This window comes from Lampetra fluviatilis, chromosome 39 (assembly GCF_964198595.1).
Source record: "Lampetra fluviatilis chromosome 39, kcLamFluv1.1, whole genome shotgun sequence".
Lineage (NCBI taxonomy): Eukaryota > Metazoa > Chordata > Hyperoartia > Petromyzontiformes > Petromyzontidae > Lampetra > Lampetra fluviatilis.
Window position 1 is genome coordinate 18,367 of NC_136313.1, and position 27,620 is coordinate 45,986.

Genomic DNA, 27,620 nt, shown 5'->3' on the forward strand with positions numbered 1-27,620 from the left:
AATAACAAGGCTGTGGAGGTCACCAAAAGTTCGTGTTCGCCTAGTTAAGTCGAAAAGCTCAATTATTCTGTATTGCTATTAAAGCAACGTTAAAATCAGAATTTAACAACAGGGTAGGCTAAAGTTATTGATATTCACACCCACTCCAATTAAACCAGGCCACAAGTTACGCCTACTGAACCATCACCATCATTAAGTCAATATGAAATGTTATTTCCATACTTTAAAATACAACTCGACCCAAAGCATATGACAATCAGAACCTTCCTAAGTCAAAATTGAATCGCACCCAGACAGGAGCGAATAGTCGATATAAGGTTGAAGAGGGAAGGAAATTAAGAGCACGGCGAACTGCAAACGTAAGCGAAAAGCCGGGAACAACACACAGCCAGCAACAGCGAGTCGGGCTTCGACAGGCCATAAAGTAGGAATGACAACTCCCGGGGTCAGGGGACATCAGAAAAAGCAAGCAGACAAAAACCAGAACTGACTCCAAGGTACAACCGCCCTCACCTACAAGGAGTGACGGAAATTAATGAGGCCTTGAGTTAACGGCGTCAGCTGGACAGCAACAACAACGGCGAGCAGAGACAGAGTGAGGCAAAAACCTGCGAGGCTATGAAATGCAACTTCATGTCAGTGAAGCCTGACCAACAAGTTAAGTTAAAGACATCACAATACATAATATCGTACATAACATCAATGTTAACGCTATTCACCGTCAACTATATTCCGCTTATATAACCATGCAGACACCAAGGAATACGAATTCCTAGGATCAAGAAACTTACCCCTTAACCTAAGATATCGGAAATAAATTAATAATAATAAGCCTATGCATGAAAGACAAAAGTAAAACTTATGAAAAGCCAGGATAGCGGGATAAATCACCACTAGGTCGAAATAAAATACATAATAAAAGAGCGATGTTAAACCCAGGGTCGGAGAGAAAGGGAGATCCCGGCCGTCTTTGTATCCCCGCAGCGCGGGATGGGAGTGTGTATGTGCTCGGGGAGGCACCTCCACTTGGGTCAAGCACCACGATGGGAAACGACACACCTTAGGCTACATACAGAATCATAACTGGGAAATGGTAAGGGACAAATGTTAATTTAAAACTTTTTAACCATGTCTGTGTGCGTCTGTGAGGGTCGGAGGGAGTGTGCCCCTCCCTCCAGGTCGTGCACCCAGACAGAGAGACGACTTCGAGGCAATTTGTAACATCTGATTGTTTGCTCATGGATTTTATGGAGGGAGTATGACAACGGAAAATACCATGGGTGATGCACACAAGGACACACGGACGTACGGACACACACATGAACACACCTACACACGGACAGATCCTGACACAGTAAATCAAAAGAAAACCCCGCCTTGTGGGCAGGACCCAAAGGGATTTTTCGGCATAAAAGAAAGGACCCTGAGCATTGGAAACCAGTTGGACCAGGAGAGTCAACTCATCACGAGGGCGACCAACGGGTCGACTCATGAGCGAGCTCGACCGGAAGGGTCGGCTCGACTCATCAGCCGAGTCCGACCAGAAGTGTCAACTCATCAGGAGCTCGACCGAGCGGGTCGACTCAAGGGCGAGCTGCGACTAACGGGTCGGCTCGACTCTTCAGCTTCTGGGACTCAGCCGAGTTCAGCCGGCTCTCGGGGCTCGACTCGAGCGGCTCCCCGTCTCCTCTGCAGGCGGGCAAGACCCGCTTGACAGCTCAACCTGCCGCGTCAGAGGCCCCTGCTGGCAGCCAGGGTCGCGGTCTGGCGACGAGAGGACGACGGTGCGCTGCGAGCGAGCTGCGGGCGCCACCTACCGACCGGGTTCCGAACTACGACAGCGTATCAACAGGCATCCAACCAATTCCCCACGGCGACAGAGGAGCGACTAATACGTATGACGCGCACCGCCCCCTCACCACACGACCACCAGGCGTTGTTTGACATAAAGAACCGACTCCGAACACTGACTATTGAAGACAACTCTTACCACTCAAACCCACTCGAACCCATAAGCCATCCGTGGCTGTGAAGAAAAACTCGAGACCGAGTGATGGCCATCCGTCATTTATAAGAGTATTATCTTTAATATTTAGTGGACTGTACTCTTAATCGCATAAATTCCCAACAGATCCATCAATACGAATTGATTCTTGGCACCTCCTTCCGCCGAGCCACTCTGTTGTCAGATAACCTGCGATGTATCTGTTGAGATTGGTGCCTTTAAGAATAATAACTGTTTTGATTGTGTTTTATCGCCGTATAATCTTTCAAGCATCTTTCATTCATTAACGTTAAGGTTTTCTTAGCATAGTATTTGCACGTTTTAACGACTCTCTCTCTCACTAACAACCATCGCGTTACGCGGGATCCATGTGCCGTTGTCAAGTGAAATCAGACAATCATTGATGATACTGTATTGATGCCGTGTTGACGTTCCGGGATTGAGAGTTCGCATACTATATCATAGTTGAGGTTGAATTAGTAATAAATTGATTAATACAGAAGTGGTTGTGTGATTCTTTCCTGAACTATGCATAAGATCTGCTTCTGCGTTGAGATCTGAACTTGGTGACCTTAATAAACACACGAACACATACTCAGTAAATGTTAAAGCGATAACGGGGCGAACCGGGGACCTAAATAAGCGAGAATGAGACGAACCTAGACAACGAGGCCGAGTTAATCTAAGTTAATCTTGTATACTTACACCACACCTGCATAACTGCATACGATTAATTGCCTTATTCCGATCGATAACCCACCCTCGTCACCGAGGCGGGGTCTGGTTATCATAACGACTTGCATTATCATAATTACACCCACTCGCATAATTACTACAATTACCTCTCGAATTGGCATAATTAAATGTGCGTAATTACATGGATTAAAGTATTTCCGGATAATTACACCTTTGGCCAAATTTCGATTGATTATTATTATTTTCACTGAATATTCATAACCCACATATACAACATAATTTCACCCACGCACGCATACAACACATCAAAAATTTCACACCCCACATATACAACATAATGGGGGCTCGTCCGGGATTTCTCGCAGACAGTTTATGCATGAATTCAGGAACGAATCACTGTTGTGTTAATCAAAGTGTTGTGGACTGACGTTGCCTTGTGATTGTAAACGGGCGTAAAACAAAACAAAACGCGCTCTGAAGGGAAATACCAGAGTAGCAGAGTATAACAAAGACAGCTGGGCTGAAATTATTTGCTCGAGTTGAACTGACGCATCCTGTGATACAATTGTTTATAAGTACTCTGAAAAGGAATGTCAAAGTAACTCCTGCCACTTGAGATGATAGGATTAAGAATAATTTTTGAATGGGTGACGGGGTACGGGGAGCTCGTATTAAAACGTACCGACCAATCTGTTACAAAGCAGTACAGTCATAGAGACATATGGGGAGGGAGCTGTATCGATAACACGAACACACCTCGGAGGAAACTAATTGACTGGATAAAAGGTAACGAAGGCGAACACGATGCAAAAGCTGCAGAGAAGGCAGGACAGGACTCATTCCTCCTCACACAGGCATACAGTCAGGGATGGTGGAATAAAGGAAAATTTGGAAAGGAAACAGGAGAGAAATCGTCTCTAATAAACGAGGGAAAATGTCCTCACACCATCGTAAGGGAGGAGAAATCAGGGCTCGCGACACCAGCGAAACTCACAGACGTGTATCCACAGAATAAATATGGAAGTAACATTAAATCACACTCATTCGAGAGAAGGGATGGAGAGATACATATGCAAACAAAAACATGTGAGATTGACAACTTCACAGATAGAGGGAAGCAAAATGTTAAAGTAAAGTTGACGGGACGTGCTCCGCTAAGGGCAGAGGCAAAAACTGAAGGGAAATGGCAACACGAGCGACACGGCACTGGGCGCGCACACAGAAAATGCACACCGCTTAATCACGCCCCACACAGAACAGATAAAAGTGACAGATTGCCTGATGATAACTTGTTTGATGATGACGCTGACGGCGACCAACTTTCGGAATACCTATTCACCAGTAAAACCCTTAAATTGATGGACAAGGCTCTAGTCAGAATCCCCGATTTTGACCCCCACAATAAGACTATGGATATCCACACACATATCGCGACAGTGGAAGAGGAGGCAATGATTAGAGGGTTGATGAGACGGGATGAAAAAGCGAGTTTGTTGAAACGAAGCTTAAATAAAGGTTCTATTCCATGGGTAAAGTCACTACCACACAAGGTTAGAAATGATTTTAAACAACTGAGCCTGGCAGTGATTCGGAAGTTTGGAGAATATTCGACACTCACTGAGGGGTTTTATGCTGTAAAATCGATGACCCAGGGCATGGACCAAGATCCACGTGACTACCTCGTACAATTTAAAAGAGCGTATTACGCAGGCGATGTGAATCAATACCACGAAGGAGATAAAATGTTCAAAATTATGTTTTTTGAATCCTTGAGCCCAGAGATTACAGAAAGGGTGAGAATGGTTTTGAATCCAGAAACCGCATCCTTACGCCGCATAGAGAGCAAGGCGTACATGGCGTGGTTATACAGAGCTAAGAATCATAATTCGGATCCAGAACACAGGGAGAGGGATAAGGAACCCAGCCTCTCAGAGAGGAATAAAAATCACCGAGCAGTCCCACAATGCAGGACGGAGCAAACAAACACGCACACATGGCAAAATAACCCAGAGAGAGGTTGGCACGAGGATGAGAGCGGCACAAAGCCGGACATTCAGAGGAATCGCAGGAGGGGGAGGTTCGGAACAGAACCATACCAACACCCCATGCCACGACACACACGAGGCCAAAATTACGCACAGAGATGGCGAGATAACCACCTAGCGGGAAGGTGTTACACAGACCGCGGAGGTATGGATGCGAACATTCAGAGTAATCGCAGGATGGGAGGTCAAACACAATCGATCCAATTCCGACCAATTCCTCCACCGGCTATACCAGGAGGGAATAGAGGAATAACACAGAATGCGGTCCAAAGACATGATGAACTACCCACAGTGAGCGCGAGCAAGCGGCCAACACGCGCCCCACCTGTCGAGGTATTAAACCCGAAGCTCAATGAGGAATACAGGCAGGCAGCAAGTCACAGGGCGGGCAGAAACGTGGACAGTACTCCCGTAAATGACGCGCGGATTGAATACAAGGACAGGGTTGCATTGAAGCGTGATCGGACAGTACAAAAACCGACAGCAGGGACACGCCCTGAGGAGCGCAGGCATGAGCCTTTGAATGGAAAATATCCAAGGGAAACCAAAATTTATGTGGATCGGAGTGCTAAAATGGAGACGAATGTCCATGACGTATCGGGAATGGTGTTGGAATCCAACACACTCGTAAAAACAAAGAGGGCAACATTACGAGGGACAGAATTAAACCGACACACTGACTCGGCAAATGTGCATGTAATCGCAGAGAGAGCGAATGCCAGTGATAACGGAGTACCGAAGTTGGTTGTGTGCGCGAATTCCGATTATGTGCAGCACAATTTTACACCCCACACTCCCACGACGCGAGAGAGTGAGAGGGGAAATTACAAAAACGAACCGGAAAACCGTGATCGAATGATCAAAGTGATAAGTGGTAAACCAGACACTCGGAACTTGGTAAAAAGATTGCAAGGATGTAACAGGAGGGAATTAACGCAAAAATGCGTTCGAAACCGCTACATAGCGTTTCCCAGGATTTAACAAAAACAAAAAAAATTAATATCCGTCGGAGTTATGAGGGATGAGAACCATGTAACTGGGGATATCGATGTTAAAGTTTTGTGGTATTTTTTTTTTGCTTATTTCAAATGTAACCTTGTTAAGATTGTGATACATATGCGCGCGCTTTGGAAGGAATGCGTTATGGATTAGTACCGATGTTTAACGTGGTGTTTTATTTTTTTTTTGCTTATTTCAAAAGTAACCATGTTACGATTGTGATACATATGCGCGCGTCGTAAGAAATAACCGCCGAGAGTGAGGGTGGCTTATAGATTCATAACACAAAAAAGGGGCATTTACTTGGTTTGGAAATTCGCCAGTGGCCAAATCGACCCCTGATAATTTTCAAACGGGCGGATTGTTGTGTCTATTTTTTTTAATTAAGAACAATTCAAAAAAATATAATAATTTTTTTTAATTTTTATATATATACCTTTTTTTTTAATTAATTAATGAAAACAACTCACTTCTCCTCACAAGAACACCAGGAATCCATGAAACATGGAGGGCGGTTAAAGTGTTGAGAGTTCAGTCACAAAGAGGTCATGGACATCCAAATGGACAAAAGATGTATGAACTAGCCTCCCAAGACATCTAGAGATACAGATAAGGGCAGAATAAATAACGGTTGAAACTTCGCGTTTTCTTAACGTTTTCCGTACCGAAAAGTAGAAACTTAACAAAGATAATTAACCAACAAACAATAATTTTTATTATTATATGTTTCCTACCTACACGACCTTCCAAAAAATAAAAATAAAAACTAAAGAGTACGAATTCCAGAAAGCTTAAGTGGAAACATAATAACGCTTAACCTTAGGACATAAAAAAATTAACTCAGAATAAACACCAATCTCTGGGGAACTAAACTAATGGGCATATCACACTACGATAATGTGTAACATGTTTTCCAGGGAATGGCAGCCCTCCTGCTCACGCTCCTGCTAACGTACCTGGCCAAGCTAGAAGGGAGCCAAGGCCTGATGATGCCACCCAAGAATAACCGTAGAAACTATCTTTTTAACGATATCTCCTATAACACGTAGTCAATAGAATAATTTCTCCCTCCCTTATCGTGTTACCTTCCTTTAGAATTTTTTTTCCTCCTCTCTCTTGTCACATATAACCATGTTAAGTTGTGACACGTACGCGCGCGTTGTAAGGAAATAGCAGCAAAACTTGAGGACAATCGATGGTTCATGATGGAAGAAGGGTATACATTTTTTTTAAAAATAACCCGTGGCCATTTGACCACTGGCCATTTTTAAAAGGGCGGAATGTTGTATCCTAAGCCTTCTTCCAAACTTGATATTTTTATATATTATCTTTTTACTTGATATATAATGAATGAAAACACCCCAAAAAGCAGCAGGCTGCAAAAACCAGGTGTTGTTAAGTAATGGACTGGAGGAGGGCTAGGATGACAGAATTTGCAACCTTGCTTCAAGGAAGGAGGGGGCCTGATGAACGGGCATATGTCACCCGTGCAGGCGGCAGAGACAGTGGGAGAGTCAGCCAGACATAATTAAGGCAAAAAGCCAACCATCCTGCATGGTTTTAAGGAATTAAATTATTAAATCCAGGGTGAGTGGTCAAATGAAGTGGGTCAGCAACACTGTGTGCACAGGGGAGGGAGCTGATTAACAACCCTGCCCGGCTGAACCGTGAGGGGGCCTTTGACCTGAAATTAAGAATAACACTCCCAGAGCAGAAGGTTGGATGACCACAGTGAGACGAATAAGAGCGTTGTATATCAAGGATGCAGACTCAGCTGAATAACAAGGCTGTGGAGGTCACCAAAAGTTCGTGTTCGCCTAGTTAAGTCGAAAAGCTCAATTATTCTGTATTGCTATTAAAGCAACGTTAAAATCAGAATTTAACAACAGGGTAGGCTAAAGTTATTGATATTCACACCCACTCCAATTAAACCAGGCCACAAGTTACGCCTACTGAACCATCACCATCATTAAGTCAATATGAAATGTTATTTCCATACTTTAAAATACAACTCGACCCAAAGCATATGACAATCAGAACCTTCCTAAGTCAAAATTGAATCGCACCCAGACAGGAGCGAATAGTCGATATAAGGTTGAAGAGGGAAGGAAATTAAGAGCACGGCGAACTGCAAACGTAAGCGAAAAGCCGGGAACAACACACAGCCAGCAACAGCGAGTCGGGCTTCGACAGGCCATAAAGTAGGAATGACAACTCCCGGGGTCAGGGGACATCAGAAAAAGCAAGCAGACAAAAACCAGAACTGACTCCAAGGTACAACCGCCCTCACCTACAAGGAGTGACGGAAATTAATGAGGCCTTGAGTTAACGGCGTCAGCTGGACAGCAACAACAACGGCGAGCAGAGACAGAGTGAGGCAAAAACCTGCGAGGCTATGAAATGCAACTTCATGTCAGTGAAGCCTGACCAACAAGTTAAGTTAAAGACATCACAATACATAATATCGTACATAACATCAATGTTAACGCTATTCACCGTCAACTATATTCCGCTTATATAACCATGCAGACACCAAGGAATACGAATTCCTAGGATCAAGAAACTTACCCCTTAACCTAAGATATCGGAAATAAATTAATAATAATAAGCCTATGCATGAAAGACAAAAGTAAAACTTATGAAAAGCCAGGATAGCGGGATAAATCACCACTAGGTCGAAATAAAATACATAATAAAAGAGCGATGTTAAACCCAGGGTCGGAGAGAAAGGGAGATCCCGGCCGTCTTTGTATCCCCGCAGCGCGGGATGGGAGTGTGTATGTGCTCGGGGAGGCACCTCCACTTGGGTCAAGCACCACGATGGGAAACGACACACCTTAGGCTACATACAGAATCATAACTGGGAAATGGTAAGGGACAAATGTTAATTTAAAACTTTTTAACCATGTCTGTGTGCGTCTGTGAGGGTCGGAGGGAGTGTGCCCCTCCCTCCAGGTCGTGCACCCAGACAGAGAGACGACTTCGAGGCAATTTGTAACATCTGATTGTTTGCTCATGGATTTTATGGAGGGAGTATGACAACGGAAAATACCATGGGTGATGCACACAAGGACACACGGACGTACGGACACACACATGAACACACCTACACACGGACAGATCCTGACACAGTAAATCAAAAGAAAACCCCGCCTTGTGGGCAGGACCCAAAGGGATTTTTCGGCATAAAAGAAAGGACCCTGAGCATTGGAAACCAGTTGGACCAGGAGAGTCAACTCATCACGAGGGCGACCAACGGGTCGACTCATGAGCGAGCTCGACCGGAAGGGTCGGCTCGACTCATCAGCCGAGTCCGACCAGAAGTGTCAACTCATCAGGAGCTCGACCGAGCGGGTCGACTCAAGGGCGAGCTGCGACTAACGGGTCGGCTCGACTCTTCAGCTTCTGGGACTCAGCCGAGTTCAGCCGGCTCTCGGGGCTCGACTCGAGCGGCTCCCCGTCTCCTCTGCAGGCGGGCAAGACCCGCTTGACAGCTCAACCTGCCGCGTCAGAGGCCCCTGCTGGCAGCCAGGGTCGCGGTCTGGCGACGAGAGGACGACGGTGCGCTGCGAGCGAGCTGCGGGCGCCACCTACCGACCGGGTTCCGAACTACGACAGCGTATCAACAGGCATCCAACCAATTCCCCACGGCGACAGAGGAGCGACTAATACGTATGACGCGCACCGCCCCCTCACCACACGACCACCAGGCGTTGTTTGACATAAAGAACCGACTCCGAACACTGACTATTGAAGACAACTCTTACCACTCAAACCCACTCGAACCCATAAGCCATCCGTGGCTGTGAAGAAAAACTCGAGACCGAGTGATGGCCATCCGTCATTTATAAGAGTATTATCTTTAATATTTAGTGGACTGTACTCTTAATCGCATAAATTCCCAACAGATCCATCAATACGAATTGATTCTTGGCACCTCCTTCCGCCGAGCCACTCTGTTGTCAGATAACCTGCGATGTATCTGTTGAGATTGGTGCCTTTAAGAATAATAACTGTTTTGATTGTGTTTTATCGCCGTATAATCTTTCAAGCATCTTTCATTCATTAACGTTAAGGTTTTCTTAGCATAGTATTTGCACGTTTTAACGACTCTCTCTCTCACTAACAACCATCGCGTTACGCGGGATCCATGTGCCGTTGTCAAGTGAAATCAGACAATCATTGATGATACTGTATTGATGCCGTGTTGACGTTCCGGGATTGAGAGTTCGCATACTATATCATAGTTGAGGTTGAATTAGTAATAAATTGATTAATACAGAAGTGGTTGTGTGATTCTTTCCTGAACTATGCATAAGATCTGCTTCTGCGTTGAGATCTGAACTTGGTGACCTTAATAAACACACGAACACATACTCAGTAAATGTTAAAGCGATAACGGGGCGAACCGGGGACCTAAATAAGCGAGAATGAGACGAACCTAGACAACGAGGCCGAGTTAATCTAAGTTAATCTTGTATACTTACACCACACCTGCATAACTGCATACGATTAATTGCCTTATTCCGATCGATAACCCACCCTCGTCACCGAGGCGGGGTCTGGTTATCATAACGACTTGCATTATCATAATTACACCCACTCGCATAATTACTACAATTACCTCTCGAATTGGCATAATTAAATGTGCGTAATTACATGGATTAAAGTATTTCCGGATAATTACACCTTTGGCCAAATTTCGATTGATTATTATTATTTTCACTGAATATTCATAACCCACATATACAACATAATTTCACCCACGCACGCATACAACACATCAAAAATTTCACACCCCACATATACAACAGTGTGATGAGTCTGTGGGTGTCTGTGTGTGATGAGTCTGTGGGTGTCTGCTGTGTGATGAGTCTGTGGATCTCTGCCGTGTAATGAGTCTATGGGTCTCTGTGTGTGAGTCTGTGGATCTCTGCTGTGTGAGTCTATGGGTCTCTGTGTGTGCGAGTCTGTGGGTCTCTGTGTGCGAGTCTGTGGGTCTCTGTTGTGTGATGAGTCTATGGGTCTCTGCTGTGTGATGAGTCTGTGGGTCTCTATTGTGTGAGTCTATGGGTCTCTGTGTGTGAGTCTATGGGTCTCTGTGTGTGTGAGTCTGTGGGTCTGTGTGTGATGAGTCTGTGGGTCTCTGTGTGTGATGAGTTTGTGGGTCTCTGTGTGTGATGAGTCTGTGAGTCTGTGTGTGATGAGTCTGTGGGTCTCTGTGTGATGAGTCTATGGCTCTCTGCTGTGTGATGAGTCTGTGGCTCTCTGCTGTGTGATGAGTCTGTGGGTCTCTGCCGTGTGATGAGTCTATGGGTCTCTGCCGTGTGATGAGTCTGTGGGTCTCTATTGTGTGAGTCTATGGGTCTCTGTGTGTGAGTCTATGGGTCTCTGCTGTGTGAGTCTGTGGGTCTCTGCTGTGTGATGAGTCTGTGGGACTCTGCTGTGTGATGAGTCTGTGGGTCTCTGTGTGATGAGTCTATGGCTCTCTGCTGTGTGATGAATCTGTGGCTCTCTGCTGTGTGATGAGTCTGTGGGTCTCTGCTGTGTGATGAGTCTATGGGTCTCTGCCGTGTGATGAGTCTATGGGTCTCTGCCGTGTGATGAGTCTGTGGGTCTCTGCCGTGTGATGAGTCTGTGGGTCTCTGCCGTGTGATGAGTCTATGGCTCTCTGCCGTGTGATGAGTCTATGGGTCTCTGCCGTGTGATGAGTCTATGGGTCTCTGCCGTGTGATGAGTTTATGGGTCTCTGCTGTGTTATGAGTCTATGGGTCTCTGTTGTGTGATGAGTCTGTGGCTCTCTGCTGTGTGATGAGTCTGTGGGTCTCTGCTGTGTGATGAGTCTATGGCTCTCTGCTGTGTGATGAGTCTATGGCTCTCTGCTGTGTGATGAGTCTATGGGTCTCTGCTTTGTGATGAGTCAGTGGGTGTCTCTGCTGTGTGATGAGTCTGTGGATCTCTGCCGTGTGATGAGTCTATGGGTCTCTGTGTGTGAGTCTGTGGATCTCTGCTGTGTGAGTCTATGGGTCTCTGTTGTGTGATGAGTCTATGGGTCTCTGCTGTGTGATGAGTCTGTGGGTCTCTATTGTGTGAGTCTATGGGTCTCTGTGTGTGTGAGTCTGTGGGTCTCTGCTGTGTGCGCGTCTGTGGGTCTCTGCTGTGTGATGAGTCTGTGGGTCTCTGTGTGTGATGAGTCTGTGAGTCTGTGTGTGATGAGTCTGTGGGTCTCTGTGTGTGATGAGTCTATGGGTCTCTGCTGTGTGATGAGTCTGTGGGTCTCTGTGTGATGAGTCTATGGCTCTCTGCTGTGTGATGAGTCTGTGGCTCTCTGCTGTGTGATGAGTCTGTGGGTCTCTGCCGTGTGATGAGTCTATGGCTCTCTGCTGTGTGATGAGGCTGTGGGTCTCTGCCGTGTGATGAGTCTATGGGTCTCTGCTGTGTGATGAGTCTATGGGTCTCTGCTGTGTGATGAGTCTATGGCTCTCTGCTGTGTGAGTCTATGGGTCTCTGCTTTGTGATGAGTCAGTGGGTCTCTGCTGTGTGAGTCTGTGGGTGTCTGTGTGTGATGAGTCTGTGGGTGTCTGTGTGTGACGAGTCTGTGGGTGTCTGTGTGTGATGAGTCTGTGGATCTCTGCCGTGTGATGAGTCTATGGGTCTATGTGTGTGAGTCTGTGGATCTCTGCTGTGTGAGTCTATGGGTCTCTGTGTGTGCGAGTCTGTGGGTCTCTGTGTGTGATGAGTCTGCGGGTCTGTGTGATGAGTCTGTGGGTCTCTGCTGTTTGATGAGTCGATGGGTCTCTGTGTGATGAGTCTGTGGGTCTCTGTGTGTGCGAGTATGTGGGTCTCTGTGTGCGAGTCTGTGGGTCTCTGTTGTGTGATGAGTCTATGGGTCTCTGCTGTGTGATGAGTCTGTGGGTCTCTCCTGTGTGATGAGTCTGTGGGTCTCTGCTGTGTGATGAGTCTGTGGGTCTCTGCTGTGTGATGAGTCTATGTGTCTCTGCCGTGTGATGAGTCTATGGGTCTCTGCCGTGTGATGAGTCTATGGGTCTCTGCCGTGTGATGAGTCTGTGGGTCTCTGCCGTGTGATGAGTCTATGGCTCTCTGCCGTGTGATGAGTCTATGGGTCTCTGCCGTGTGATGAGTCTATGGGTCTCTGCTGTGTTATGAGTCTATGGGTCTCTGCTGTGTGATGAGTCTGTGGCTCTCTGCTGTGTGATGAGTCTATGGGTCTCTGCTTTGTGATGAGTCAGTGGGTCTCTGATGTGTGAGTCTGTGGGTGTCTGTGTGTGATGAGTCTGTGGGTCTCTATTGTGTGAGTCTATGGGTCTCTGTGTGTGAGTCTATGGGTCTCTGCTGTGTGAGTCTGTGGGTCTCTGCTGTGTGATGAGTCTGTGGGTCTCTGTGTGATGAGTCTATGGCTCTCTGCTGTGTGATGAGTCTGTGGCTCTCTGCTGTGTGATGAGTCTGTGGGTCTCTGCTGTGTGATGAGTCTATGGGTCTCTGCCGTGTGAGGAGTCTGTGGGTCTCTACCGTGTGATGAGTCTATGGCTCTCTGCCGTGTGATGGGTCTACGGGTCTCTGCCGTGTGATGAGTCTACGGGTCTCTGCCGTGTGATGAGTCTATGGGTCTCTGCTGTGTGATGAGTCTGTGGCTCTCTGCTGTGTGATGAGTCTATGGGTATCTGCTGTGTGATGAGTCTATGGCTCTCTGCTGTGTGATGAGTCTATGGCTCTCTGCTGTGTGATGAGTCTATGGCTCTCTGCTGTGTGATGAGTCTATGGCTCTCTGCTGTGTGATGAGTCTATGGCTCTCTGCTGTGTGATGAGTCTATGGCTCTCTGCTGTGTGATGAGTCTATGGCTCTCTGCTGTGTGATGAGTCTATGGCTCTCTGCTGTGTGATGAGTCTATGGGTCTCTGCTTTGTGATGAGTCAGTGGGTCTCTGCTGTGTAAGTCTGTGGGTGTCTGTGTGTGATGAGTCTGTGGGTGTCTGTGTGTGATGAGTCTGTGGGTGTCTGTGTGTGATGAGTCTGTGGGTGTCTGCTGTGTGATGAGTCTGTGGATCTCTGCCGTGTGATGAGTCTATGGGTCTCTGTGTGTGAGTCTGTGGATCTCTGCTGTGTGAGTCTATGGGTCTCTGTGTGTGCAAGTCTGTGGGTCTCTGTGTGCGAGTCTGTGGGTCTCTGTTGTGTGATGAGTCTATGGGTCTCTGCTGTGTGATGAGTCTGTGGGTCTCTATTGTGTGAGTCTATGGGTCTCTGTGTGTGAGTCTATGGGTCTCTGTGTGTGTGAGTCTGTGGGTCTGTGTGTGATGAGTCTGTGGGTCTATGTGTGTGATGAGTCTGTGGGTCTCTGTGTGTGATGAGTCTGTGAGTCTGTGTGATGAGTCTGTGGGTCTCTGTGTGTGATGAGTCTATGGGTCTCTGCTGTGTGATGAGTCTGTGGGTCTCTGTGTGATGAGTCTATGGCTCTCTGCTGTGTGATGAGTCTGTGGCTCTCTGCTGTGTGATGAGTCTATGGGTCTCTGCCGTGTTATGAGTCTATGGGTCTCTGCCGTGTGATGAGTCTGTGGGTCTCTGCCGTGTGATGAGTCTGTGGCTCTCTGCCGTGTGATGAGTCTATGGGTCTCTGCCGTGTGATGAGTCTATGGGTCTCTGCCGTGTGATGAGTCTATGGGTCTCTGCCGTGTTATGAGTCTATGGGTCTCTGCTGTGTGATGAGTCTATGGCTCTCTGCTGTGTGATGAGTCTATGGCTCTCTGCTGTGTGATGAGTCTATGGCTCTCTGCTTTGTGATGAGTCTATGGCTCTCTGCTGTGTGATGAGTCTATGGCTCTCTGCTGTGTGATGAGTCTATGGGTCTCTGCTTTGTGATGAGTCAGTGGGTCTCTGCTGTGTAAGTCTGTGGGTGTCTGTGTGTGATGAGTCTGTGGGTGTCTGTGTGTGATGAGTCTGTGGGTGTCTGTGTGTGATGAGTCTGTGGGTGTCTCTGCTGTGTGATGAGTCTGTGGATCTCTGCCGTGTGATGAGTCTATGGGTCTCTGTGTGTGAGTCTGTGGATCTCTGCTGTGTGAGTCTATGGGTCTCTGTGTGTGATGAGTCTGTGGGTCTCTGTGTGTGCGAGTCTGTGGGTCTCTGTGTGCGAGTCTGTGGGTCTCTGTGTGCGAGTCTGTGGGTCTCTGTTGTGTGATGAGTCTATGGGTCTCTGCTGTGTGATGAGTCTGTGGGTCTCTATTGTGTGAGTCTATGGGTCTCTGTGTGTGAGTCTATGGGTCTCTGCTGTGTGCGCGTCTGTGGGTCTCTGCTGTGTGATGAGTCTGTGAGTCTGTGTGTGATGAGTCTGTGGGTCTCTGTGTGTGATGAGTCTATGGGTCTCTGCTGTGTGATGAGTCTGTGGGTCTCTGTGTGATGAGTCTATGGCTCTCTGCTGTGTGATGAGTCTGTGGCTCTCTGCTGTGTGATGAGTCTGTGGGTCTCTGCCGTGTGATGAGTCTATGGCTCTCTGCTGTGTGATGAGGCTGTGGGTCTCTGCCGTGTGATGAGTCTATGGGTCTCTGTGTGTGAGTCTGTGGGTCTCTGTGTGTGATGAGTCTGTGGGTGTCTGTGTGTGCGAGTCTGTGGGTCTCTGTGTGCGAGTCTGTGGGTCTCTGTTGTGTGATGAGTCTATGGCTCTCTGCTGTGTGATGAGTCTATGGGTCTCTGCTTTGTGATGAGTCAGTGGGTCTCTGTGTGTGATGAGTCTGCGGGTCTGTGTGATGAGTCTGTGGGTCTCTGCTGTTTGATGAGTCGATGGGTCTCTGTGTGTGAGTCTGTGGGTCTCTGTGTGTGATGAGTCTGTGGGTGTCTGTGTGTGCGAGTCTGTGGGTCTCTGTGTGCGAGTCTGTGGGTCTCTGTTGTGTGATGAGTCTATGGGTCTCTGCTGTGTGATGAGTCTGTGGGTCTCTGCTGTGTGATGAGTCTGTGGGTCTCTGCTGTGTGATGAGTCTGTGGGACTCTGCTGTGTGATGAGTCTGTGGGTCTCTGTGTGATGAGTCTATGGCTCTCTGCTGTGTGATGAGTCTGTGGCTCTCTGCCGTGTGATGAGTCTATGGCTCTCTGCCGTGTGATGGGTCTATGGGTCTCTGCCGTGTGATGAGTCTATGGCTCTCTGCCGTGTGATGGGTCTATGGCTCTCTGCCGTGTGATGGGTCTATGGGTCTTTGCTGTGTTATGAGTCTATGGGTCTCTGCTGTGTGATGAGTCTGTGGCTCTCTGCTGTGTGATGAGTCTATGGGTCTCTGCTGTGTGATGAGTCTATGGCTCTCTGCTGTGTGATGAGTCTATGGCTCTCTGCTGTGTGATGAGTCTATGGCTCTCTGCTGTGTGATGAGTCTATGGCTCTCTGCTGTGTGATGAGTCTATGGCTCTCTGCTGTGTGATGAGTCTATGGGTCTCTGCTGTGTGATGAGTCTATGGCTCTCTGCTGTGTGATGAGTCTTTGGCTCTCTGCTGTGTGATGAGTCTTTGGCTCTCTGCAGTGTGATGAGTCTGTGGGTCTCTGCTATGTGATGAGTCTATGGGTCTCTGCTGTGTGATGAGTCTATGGGTCTCTGCTGTGTGATGAGTCTACGACTCTGCTGTGTGATGGTTCTGACCCTGAGGCTGGCGTCATCCGTCACCTCTCTGCTGGTGCCGGCGAAGACCTGGAAGCGCGGGCGCTTCAGCGGCGGAGCCATCTGGCTACCATGAGAGATTCGTTCATGAGGCTATCCACATATATAAACACAGAGACAATTTCAACCGAGAAGATGGATTCTGGCTTAGCAATCATTGGAAGGACGTAATAAACCATTTCGGATCTTAACTGATTGTGTTCACGTTTACGGTGACTTTCAGACCGCGTTCCACTCACTGGCATTGTATTCTCCGCAGAGAATGGATGCTTTGCTCCGCTGCATTGACATATTTTGTTGCTTCCTCTTAGTATCTTTCACACGACGGTCAACAGTACAGTGTATAATAACAAATAGTTTAAAAATGTATATGCTTAATACAATGTACAAAGTAATATATAGTATCGTAATTGTATAGTGAATATACAGCAGTGTAATATACATTAGGGTGGGTAGAATAATACATAGTGTAATATTACAATGGATAAGGTATAGGGTGGTTTATAGCAATACAGTATATATTTTAATGTTTGGGTTTGTCTATGGCAGTATATAGTACGGTGTAGACTCGTGTGATGTAAGAGAATAAAGTTTAGATGGAAGCATATTATATTTTTTACGACGTAGAATTGTAATGTATTACTTACTGTTAGTAACTCAGCTTATTGTAGAGTATATTTAGTATAATTATGATACTATGTAGTTTATACTTTAGTTGTTTACGTGGTGGTTTTAGTTACTGCTGCTACATACTATTGTAATAAATGGACTCGACCACAGTATCTGGTCTGGTGTCCTTTATTCGGGTTCGTTTCTGTTTCCCACACGGCTGTCCTTTATCTGGCTCCTTCCACACGGTGCCGACTTCGCTGTCGCTCCCGTCACCGCCAACAGCCCCGCTGTTGGTCTCCGTCGCTCCCGTAGCTCCTTAGCAGCCTTGCTGCTGTTCCCCCACACGCAGCCCCTCCGGCTGCTGTCGCTCCCGTAGCCCTCTTGCTCTGCAGCCCCCGGCTGCTGTAGCCCCTAGCAGCCTCGCTGCTGTCTCCCACACGCAGCCCCTCCGGCTGCTGTCGCTCCCGTAGCCCTCTTGCTCTGCAGCCCCCGGCTGCTGTAGCCCCTAGCAGCCTCGCTGCTGTCTCCCACACGCAGCCTCTCCGGCTGCTGTCGCTGCTCCCAGCTTTCGCCCTCCCTGGCCTCACCCTCGTCCAGTCTCCAACCAACTCCCTTCCATCCCGCTGGCTGGCGCTGTCACCGAGCCCCTCAGCCACCAGGCTGAGGGCACGGCGACCACCCAACGCGGTCTCCACTCTTCCCTCGCCCGACTCCTCGATCTCTTCCTGTCTCACCGCTATACTATCTCCCTCTCACGTGACCCTGACTCCTCCCCACATGACGTCACATCCGCCAAGCCCTTTACGCCCGCATTACACTATTAACACTTCTTCCCTTTATTAATGCTACCCCTATCCCCTCCCTGTGATGCTGCTAATCCTGCATCATGCACGGGCAAAGTAGCACTAATCACATACCTGCATTTCTCATATCCCCTCCCTTGGATGCTGCTAATCCTGCATAATGCACGGACATAAGTAGTACTAATCACATACCTGCATTTCCCATAAATATGCTAAATTCCTCTTGATATGCAAATTCTTTTGTCAAGGCGCCCTTCCCCCCCCCCCCTTCCAACCCAGCTTATATATATGCTCCAAGCACGTGTGCTGTTTCATTCAGACTCTGTCGCCTCGACAGACCTGGTTTCACCTGAGGACGGCTGCTTGCGTTGTGGCCAAAACGTCGTGGGAATTATTTTATTGTTTTATTTTTATTATTTTATTACTTCCCTTCTATGTGACTTTACCGAAAGAACCAAGAAGATGAACCTTACACTTATTACTACACCGCATTACACTTATTACTACACACATTACACTTATTACACATTATTCTTATTATAACATTATACTCGTTATAACATATTATAATTACGGCTTTGTGTCAATGAGAGATTTGGAGGTTTGTTGACTGCACTTAATCAAACAAACTTCGTAACATTTGAAATGTAATGCAATGCAACACAGAGAGTCGGTCAACACACAATTGACGCATCGCCTGGCTGATTGCGTTCTTCCACAGATTGCTAAACTAAGCGAGAGAATTGAAGCGAACGCCATCAGGCGAGGGCAGGAGGCAAGGCCCCGCGTTGTAAAGTTCCAACGTGGACATCGCTTCCATGCTCGCTGCTACTCAATTGACATCCCTACGAGAGAGAGCGCGAGGCTCTACCTCGGTATACAACAACAACCACCACATCCACCACCACATCCACCACCACATCCACCACCACAACAACCACCACAACCACCACATCCTCCACCACAACCACAACAACCACCACAACCACCACTACAACCACCACAACCGCGATGAAAATTTCTCACCTCGAATTTCAGTGTGAGCACGGAGATGCAACAGTCACGCAGCAGCAGGCCGTGACGTCACTTCCAGGGTACAAGACACGCCCCTCCCGCAATGAGCGTCTCTTAACTTAAAAAATTATGTTAATGAGCCCCGCCAATACGTGGAGGGGTGGGGTGCGCGTGCTGAACCCGTCGCAATGAACTCGCGACGGCTTTCACGAATAAATTATGTTAATGAGGTGCCAGTCACTGGGCGTGGCTTTGCCCAAATAAGGATTGGCATTGGAAGATATCGTCTTCTTAGGTTTTTTCGGTAAAGTCACGTAGAAAGTAAAATAAAATAAAAACAAAAATCACGACGTTTCGGAGGCAACACAAGTCTCCGTCATCAGGTGGGACCGTCACAGCCAGATTAGCTGTATCAAGTGAGGCAATGATTCAAGATGTAATCCCTTAAAAGCGAGTTGAGGGGGGAGGGAGAGGGAGGGGGGAGCTCATCAGACTATGGTAGCCAATGAAAGGAACGTATCGGGAGGGAGGGGGGGCGAGGCCAAAAGGGTGGGCGATGGACGTGGAAGCGCTTGTGCCCAAGCGGCCAATTACTGCACACGCCAACACAATGGAGCGATTGTGCGCAAGCGGCCAGCCACTGCACCCGCCAACACAATGGGCAGAGAGGAGGAGGGGGAGGTCTAATACACATGATAGACAAAAGAACGAAAATGATGATGGGTACAAACTTAGGGGGAGCTCATCAGACTATGGTAGCCAATGAATGGAACGTATCGGGAGGGAGGGGGGGGGGGCGAGGCCAAAGGGTGGGCGACGGACGTGGAAGCGCTTGTGCGCAAGCGGCCAATTACTGCACACGCCAACACAATGGAGAGAGAGGGGGAGGGGGGGTCTGATACACATGATAGACAAAAGAACGAAAATGCCTATGTTTATACCAATGCTGGCTGAACAATGAAGAGAGTACTGTTAAAATAACTGGGGATGTTAACACTCGGTAAAGTACAGTAAAATAGTGCCTGTCAGATAAGATGGTCCAAAAAATTTGTGATTAAGTCTTTTTGGACCATCTTATCTGACAGGCACTATTTTACTGTACTTTACCGAGTGTTAACATCCCCAGTTATTTTAACAGTACTCTCTTCATTGTTCAGCCAGCATTGGTATAAACATAGGCATTTTCGTTCTTTTGTCTATCATGTGTATCAGACCCCCCCTCCCCCTCTCTCTCCATTGTGTTGGCGTGTGCAGTAATTGGCCGCTTGCGCACAAGCGCTTCCACGTCCGTCGCCCACCCTTTGGCCTCGCCCCCCCCCCCCGCCCCCCCCCCTCCCTCCCGATACGTTCCATTCATTGGCTACCATAGTCTGATGAGCTCCCCCTAAGTTTGTACCCATCATCATTTTCGTTCTTTTGTCTGTCATGTGTATTAGACCTCCCCCTCCTCCTCTCTGCCCATTGTGTTGGCGGGTGCAGTGGCTGGCCGCTTGCGCACAATCGCTCCATTGTGTTGGCGTGTGCAGTAATTGGCCGCTTGCGCACAAGCGCTTCCACGTCCATCGCCCACCCTTTTGGCCTCGCCCCCCCTCCCTCCCGATACGTTCCTTTCATTGGCTACCATAGTCTGATGAGCTCCCCCCTCCCTCTCCCTCCCCCCTCAACTCGCTTTTAAGGGATTACATCTTGAATCATTGCCTCACTTGATACAGCTAATCTGGCTGTGACGGTCCCACCTGATGACGGAGACTTGTGTTGCCTCCGAAACGTCGTGATTTTTGTTTTTATTTTATTTTACTTTCTACGTGACTTTACCGGAAAAAACCTAAGAAGATGATTCCTTGCAGTCACGAAAGCTTCAAATCTAGAATGGAAGATATCGGTTGCGGCCGAGCGGAAGTGACGTCAGGAGGTGGGCGAATACCTTGGTGACATGACGTCACTAGCGAAGCACACCTCCCCCTGACGTTTGACGTCGATGAGGTCACGCTGAGCGGCGACGTCAGAGAGCGGGGTCAGAGTTCAAGTTTGTTGACAACAGTGGAGCGGCAGTGTCGTGGTGAGCGCTGCGCTCCGCACCGACCAGCCGAGTTCCATTCCCGCTCGTGGCCAACACCGCCAGTGACGACTTTCTGAACCGGTCCTGAGCCTCCCCTACGTCGACTCAGCCTCAAACGAGTACCCGGTGCGGTGTGTCAACATCGCCACTGGGGAGACAAAGGCGGCCGGGCGTGGTGCTGGCCACCCACCCCCTCGTGTGCCGTCCCACCCTTAATAGGTGCTCGCTAACAGCACTTGCCCCTGCAGTCTGTACGGGGGATCGTTGTCTTTGTGTGTTGGGAGCAAGTTTGTGTGGCGTGTAGCCTTGGGAGTTGAACGGGCGACTGCTGGTACTGACAGTCGTTGACTGCGGTTGGACAGACGCTGATAGACAGACACACACAGACAAGACAGGCGGACAGACACAGACAAGAGGAACACAGAGACACAGAGACGACATAGACAGAGACAGGCAGAGAGAGAGAGACACAGAGGCGAACAGAGACACAGACGGACAGAGAGATGTTGAATCGAACTCACTGAACTCGCTCCATTGAAAGAGATTCCTCGATCTTTGCCCATCCCCGGAAGTCGTTCTCGTTTCTATTTATTTCATTGTGTGTGGTGTGTAGTGTAATCAATGTGGGATATCGATGTACACGGATATGAACAAGATCAGCAGACAAGACGTCTTTCGTACTCTTTGGTTCTTTCGGTAAAGTCACGTAGGTAGAACAAGTAAAATAATAATAAATAAATCACGACGTTTGGATCGCAACACGAGCGGTCGTCCTCAGGCGAAAACATCCAGACATTGTCGCGGCAGAAGTCACGTGAGCTACAGCTGAGCATTGTTGTAATGCGGTGGGCTCACTCGAAATTGATTTCTGTAAGACGAAGGTACTTTGAAAACCCACTGGCGATGCTCTTTTATATAAGCGCACAACTTGATCTATCTGTATTCTTAGTTCTTTCTTAAAATTATTCATTTTGATTTCATTTTTTACCTACGTGACTTTACAGAAAGAACTAAGAATATGAATCCTTGCAGTCACGAAAGCTTCAAATCTAGAATTAATCTGTGATGAATGCTGCACTTTCCGTCGTTTTCATGCAGGGGGCGCTATAACCCTACGCGCCCCCTGCATGAACGACGGAGGCACAGGGACAGACGTTCGATCACGTTGGAATCGATCTGCAGACGGCGGTCTTCTCGCACGGCCAGCTCTGTGTCGCCTCATCTCAATCCCGCGATCCCAACCAGGTGAAAGTCCGCATCGAACCGAATCCCCGGCAAGGCCACCTACTTAACGACGAGAGAAAATTCACACGAAATGTCGTTTTCAATTAAGTCTTCCAGATGTAAAATTGTATTGAAGAAACACAATTCAAAACATAATACAATTCAAAGTTGTTTCATTTTAAAACTTCAAAACGGAGCATCGGGTGCTTGCGTGGATGCGTCCGTGTGCAATTTTTTCGTGACTTTCCTGGCCAAGGCCGTAAATGGTTGTGAGGGGCACCGCAGGCAGTCAGGCTTGCTTCAACCCATGGTTGTGAACATCCAGACGTTGATCGGCAAGGGCCATTTCTCGTCCTAATTCGACAAAATCTACGTCAACACGTAATACAAAATTATAATTCGTGTTGTTGAGAATGTATCTCCTCTACGTGTAACTTTTGGGTGGTATGCCTTGTAATTGATGAATGATCCGAGTGTGCTCCCTATTTCAAAGACAATGAGTTGCTCCAGAGAAAGATGCTTCCTGAAAACACAAAAATACCCTTTTACCTGTATCACAAGAACAATGAGTCTCACCTGAGTTATCTGTACAGGTTACTTGCAAAACACACATTGTGTCCTAACATCACTTATTCAATGTTTGACCCTCATAGACAAAAGGTTGCATGTACGCACACAATCAGACAAGTATTCATTGTAACTTATTGACAGGCATATGAACAAAATTGAATTACTGCACTGAAATATACTGCATCAGGTTACATCCTATAAACTAGAAGCTAATTAAAAAAACACGCACCGTCTATGCATGTACAACATACTAATGCACCATTCAAAACGAGTCGACCATTGCATGCTGGCATCTGGGTAAAAATTTAGCAAATTCTAAACATTACCTACAAACTCCACAACTGAGATGCCACATCAACCATCGCCCCCTACTGACAGGCTCTTGTCCACATGCAGGCCGGTAAAGGGCCACCACCTTGTGCCACACAGGGGCAGCTGCTACTTGGGGATGCTCTTCGAGTGTTTGAGACGAGATACGATGCAAAACTCCGAATTGCCGAGGCAATTAAGCAAGGACAATATAAATGCAATTGATAACAGTGAATGCTTGGGAGCTTATTGGCATTCGCTCCTGGTTAGAGATCTACCCAACACACAGGTTCACAAAGACTGGCCGCTCTTACCCTGCAGGTTGAACCTAGGAATTGAGTGTTCAACTTCACATTCTTGTCATTAAAAGCCTGTGACAAAGGTGCATCTACTGGAGCGACATCGTCTCAGGCTTACACATCTACCGTGTCTCCAATTGACTTTGTATTGTCTCGGAGGAAGTCCACCCACACCTCCACTTCCACAAACTGCTGGGAGTTGCCTCGCTCTGCCTCACAGTCAGAATTCTTCTCCTGCTTCACGTTGCCTCCATCAATGTGAAAGTCCGATTTTGGAATTTAATCTTCATTTTCACATTTTACCTTCACTTCTTCGCTCTTCACCATCACCTCTTCACATTTCACCTTCACCTCTTCATATTTCACCTTGTTACCTTTAAAAGTGTCCAAGCTGGGATTGTCATCCGGTTCTTGTTTGATGAGGGATGGGCTCATTGCGGCACTGACTTTCACAAGCTGATTTCACACTCCACTGCTAGTGGATCTTCTGATGCTTGTGTGTTCTCTGGTGTATTTGAAGATTTGATGAACGTGCAAACGCCTTCCCACACACACTGCACTTGAAGGGTTTTTCTCCCGTGTGTATTCTCTGGTGTGTTACAATAGTAGATGAAAGTGCAAACACCTTCCCACACACACTGCACTTGAATGGTTTCTCTCCTGTGCGAGTTCTCTGGTGCCGTGTCAAATGTGCAGGACAATCCGTGCTGTATGCACACCGGTCGCATTGATGCCTTTTTGCACCGAGCCACGCCGACTGCCTTTGCTCCATGAGACCAATTCTGCAGAGGCAGCGACAGCTGCAGACAGACAAAAAAGAATACCCACACCATCTACACGTCAGTATCGAGGCACCGAGGAATGCATATACACAGTCACACGTGACTTACACGTCTATAGTTATTCATATATTTATGATATAGTAAAAAAAAGTGTCCCAAATTCATCACACGGGCTGTTATGGCACACAATGAGAGGATAAATGGTCATAAACATGCCTGGAAGCCCTCGTATCTTCAAAATGAACGTTAACCCAAAACTCAGCACACAATTTCAACTGTCTGGCTTCAAAATAAATGTTTATGAAAGCTAAATTCAGCTGACATAGCAAAGGGTGTTGAAAATAATACTATTTGTGTTCTGCACAAATGCATAAATTAATGTTCAATTGCAACTTAGAGGTGTGAAGCCAGGCACAGATGTCCTTGATTGCTGGGATGAGCAGTTCCGACTTCAGCTGCTGCACGTGTGTGCAGTGATCACTTCCTGACTCCATTCTTACAAAGAGTTCCAGAGGAAAAATAAAATAAACTACCGTTTTGATATAACCTCTGTGCTCAATAGAGTTAATAGACTTTACTGCAAATACAAACTTGACACTGTTACACACTCAGAGGTGGAGCCAGGATTTTCAGGAAGGGGGGGGAACCCCTCCAGCAATGAAAAATTACAGGAGTTGTTAGTAAGTAAGGAGTTGTTAGTGAGAAAGGAGTTGTTAATAAGAAAGGACTTGTCCCTTGCTTTTCATTCGACGCGTGTGATCGTCATCGCGCTCGCTGAACGTGTTGATGCCTTCAGGAAAGAAAAATAGACTTTTGTATTTGGGGGGGGGGGGGGAATGACCATGACGTATGTGGCATCAACCCGCATCACACCTGAGCTAAGCGCTCTGCAATGCTTACCCCCCTACCACATGGCTCTTCGCGCACCGTACTTCTATAGCTGCTCACAGCGTGCCGGGAGATTTTAGGTGGCGCTTCGCTCCTGGCCGATTAAGTCAATGGCTTCTCGGAGTTTCAATAAAAATCCGTGTGAAGAACGGGTACAACTGCCATCTTAAATATATAGCAGAACTTACACCTGTTTGTTTGTGTGAATCAGCAAAAACTCTCCAACGCTGAGCTCTGGCGTCATGAAATTTTCACAGCTTATGCTGTCTGGAATTTCTAAGCGAACGCCACGTCATTCCCTTCCCGAGTGGCAAACATCGACCTGACGTAGCAGTGGGTTCAGGTTGAATTTCCTTGAGTGAAAACATCCGATTTAGGTAAATTGAAGTGTTTCGGCTTCCTTCTTGCAAGCATCAATTTTTCAGGGTTTTTCATTGAATTATGAGGAAATATTAAATTAATCCAAGACAAGAATCCAAGTCCCGGGCAAAGCCGGGTAGTGAAGCTAGTTATTAATAAACCCCAATGATCCTATCGAAATTAGGGATTTCTATCGGATCGTTGGGGGGGGGGGCACGTGCCACCCCACCCCCACTGGCTCCACCACTGTCACACACTGGTATGGTTCACAGGTGGTGGTGTGTCCAGACCCACGCCTGGCACCTTCACCTGCTCAGTATTAATGCTTCCTCACTCCACCAAGTAATTCATTGAGGATCAATCAACACAGCCGAGACTGCGTGTCTCTCTCTCCGCGTGGTCGTGTGGATTTCCTTCCCGATCCCCGGGTTTCCCCTCCACATGTAGAGAGTGAACACCGCCACGCGTCTAGAGTGAACACCGCCACGCGTCTAGAGTGAACACCGCCACGCGTCTAGAGTGAACACCGCCACGCGTCTAGAGTGAACTCCGCCACGCGTCTTGAGTGAACACCGCCACGCGTCTTGAGTGAACACCGCTACGCGTCTAGAGTGAACACCGCCACGCGTCTAGAGTGAACTCCGCCACGCGTCTAGAGTGAACTCCGCCACGCGTCTAGAGTGAACTCCGCCACGCGTCTAGAGTGAACTCCGCCACACGTCTAGAGTGAACACCGCCACGCGTCTAGAGTGAACACCGCCACGCGTCTAGAGTGAACTCCACCACGCGTCTAGAGCGAACACCGCCACACGTCTAGAGCGAACACCGCCACGCGTCTAGAGTGAACACCGCCACACGTCCAGAGTGAACTCCGCCACGTGTCTTGAGTGAACACCGCCACGCGTCTAGAGTGAACATCGCCACGTGTCTTGAGTGAACACCGCCACGTGTCTTGAGTGAACACCGCCACACGTCCAGAGTGAACTCCGCCACGTGTCTAGAGTGAACTCCGCCACGTGTCTAGAGTGAACTCCGCCACGTGTCTAGAGTGAACTCCGCCACACGTCTAGAGTGAACACCATCACGTGTCTAGAGTGAACACCACCACGTGTCTAGAGTGAACTCCGCCACGCATCTAGAGTGAACACCGCCACGCGTCTAGAGTGAACACTGCCACGCGTCTAGAGTGAACACCGCCACGCTGTTGACGAGCCCTCACCTTGTTGTTATTGTTGTTGTGGGCAAGTCATCTCAGTCATCTCGGTCATCTCGGTCAGTCGACCCGTGGCACCTGGGTCTGCCCCGTGACCTCCTGCCAGCGGGCGTTCGACACTTCACGTGGCCTCAGGGTGCACATGGCCTGGCACAAGCGTCGTGGTGACGTCACCGCCACTTAGTGGCGAATGGCGGTTGTTGTTTTATCTCTCAAATGTAGTTCTACCTGATGACGACTGCTTGTGTTGCAATCGAAACGTCGTACTTTATTATTAAATTTATTTTCTACCTACGTGACTTTACCGAAAGAACCAAATAGTAATTCCCAGAGGTGTGGACTCGAGTCATGTGACTTGGACTCGAGTCAGACTCGAGTCATGAATTTGATGACTTGCGACTCGACTTGGACTTGCATAACAATGACTTTGTCCCACCTATGAGATGTGGACTCGAGTCATGTGACTTGGACTCGAGTCAGACTCGAGTCATGAATTTGATGACTTGCGACTCGACTTGGACTTGCATAACAATGACTTTGTCCCACCTATGAGATGTGGACTCGAGTCATGTGACTTGGACTCGAGTCAGACTCGAGTCATGAATTTGATGACTTGCGACTCGACTTGGACTTGCATAACAATGACTTTGTCCCACCTCTGGTAATTCCTGCAGTCACGAAAGCTTAAAATCAAGGAGGGGAATTGTCCGCCTATTGATTATTTCGAAAACTGCACAGGAAATCGGGAATAGATCGTAGAGCGAGAATCGATTACTAGTGTAATATAACAAATCGATTCTCATGAGGGCGGATGTTCGTGTTGGAATCGAATCGCGACGTCACTCGCCCGGGGTGTGACGCGGAACATCGTGCGGACTCTACCAACACCGATCCCGTGCGCGAGTGGGGGGTGGGCGGCATTTAATAGCAACTCAAACTCCTTTAACCCGGATTTTTACTAAATGGCATCAAGTAATTCCGCATGTTAGTAAATAAAATAAAACTACATAAAGTACTTGAGACGAGGGATTATAAAATGTGCTGCTGGTGACAGGAATAGAGAGTGGGAGTCCCCACAGGGAGTGGTTTGG

At 47.8% G+C, this 27,620-nt stretch overlaps 1 protein-coding gene across 1 annotated transcript in view; it reads right to left on the minus strand.

The window, feature by feature from the left end:
* The window catches only part of LOC144945893 (uncharacterized), a gene marked incomplete at its 3' end in the record, with an annotated part of 28,220 nt that extends 11,761 nt beyond the window's left edge, over positions 1–16,459 (minus strand). Inside the window, exon 1 of the mRNA XM_078874518.1 lies at positions 16,379–16,459. Coding sequence (XP_078730644.1) covers positions 16,379–16,459 — 81 coding nt within the window. The remainder of the gene's footprint in view (positions 1–16,378) is intronic.
* Between the last annotated feature and the right edge of the window lie 11,161 nt (positions 16,460–27,620).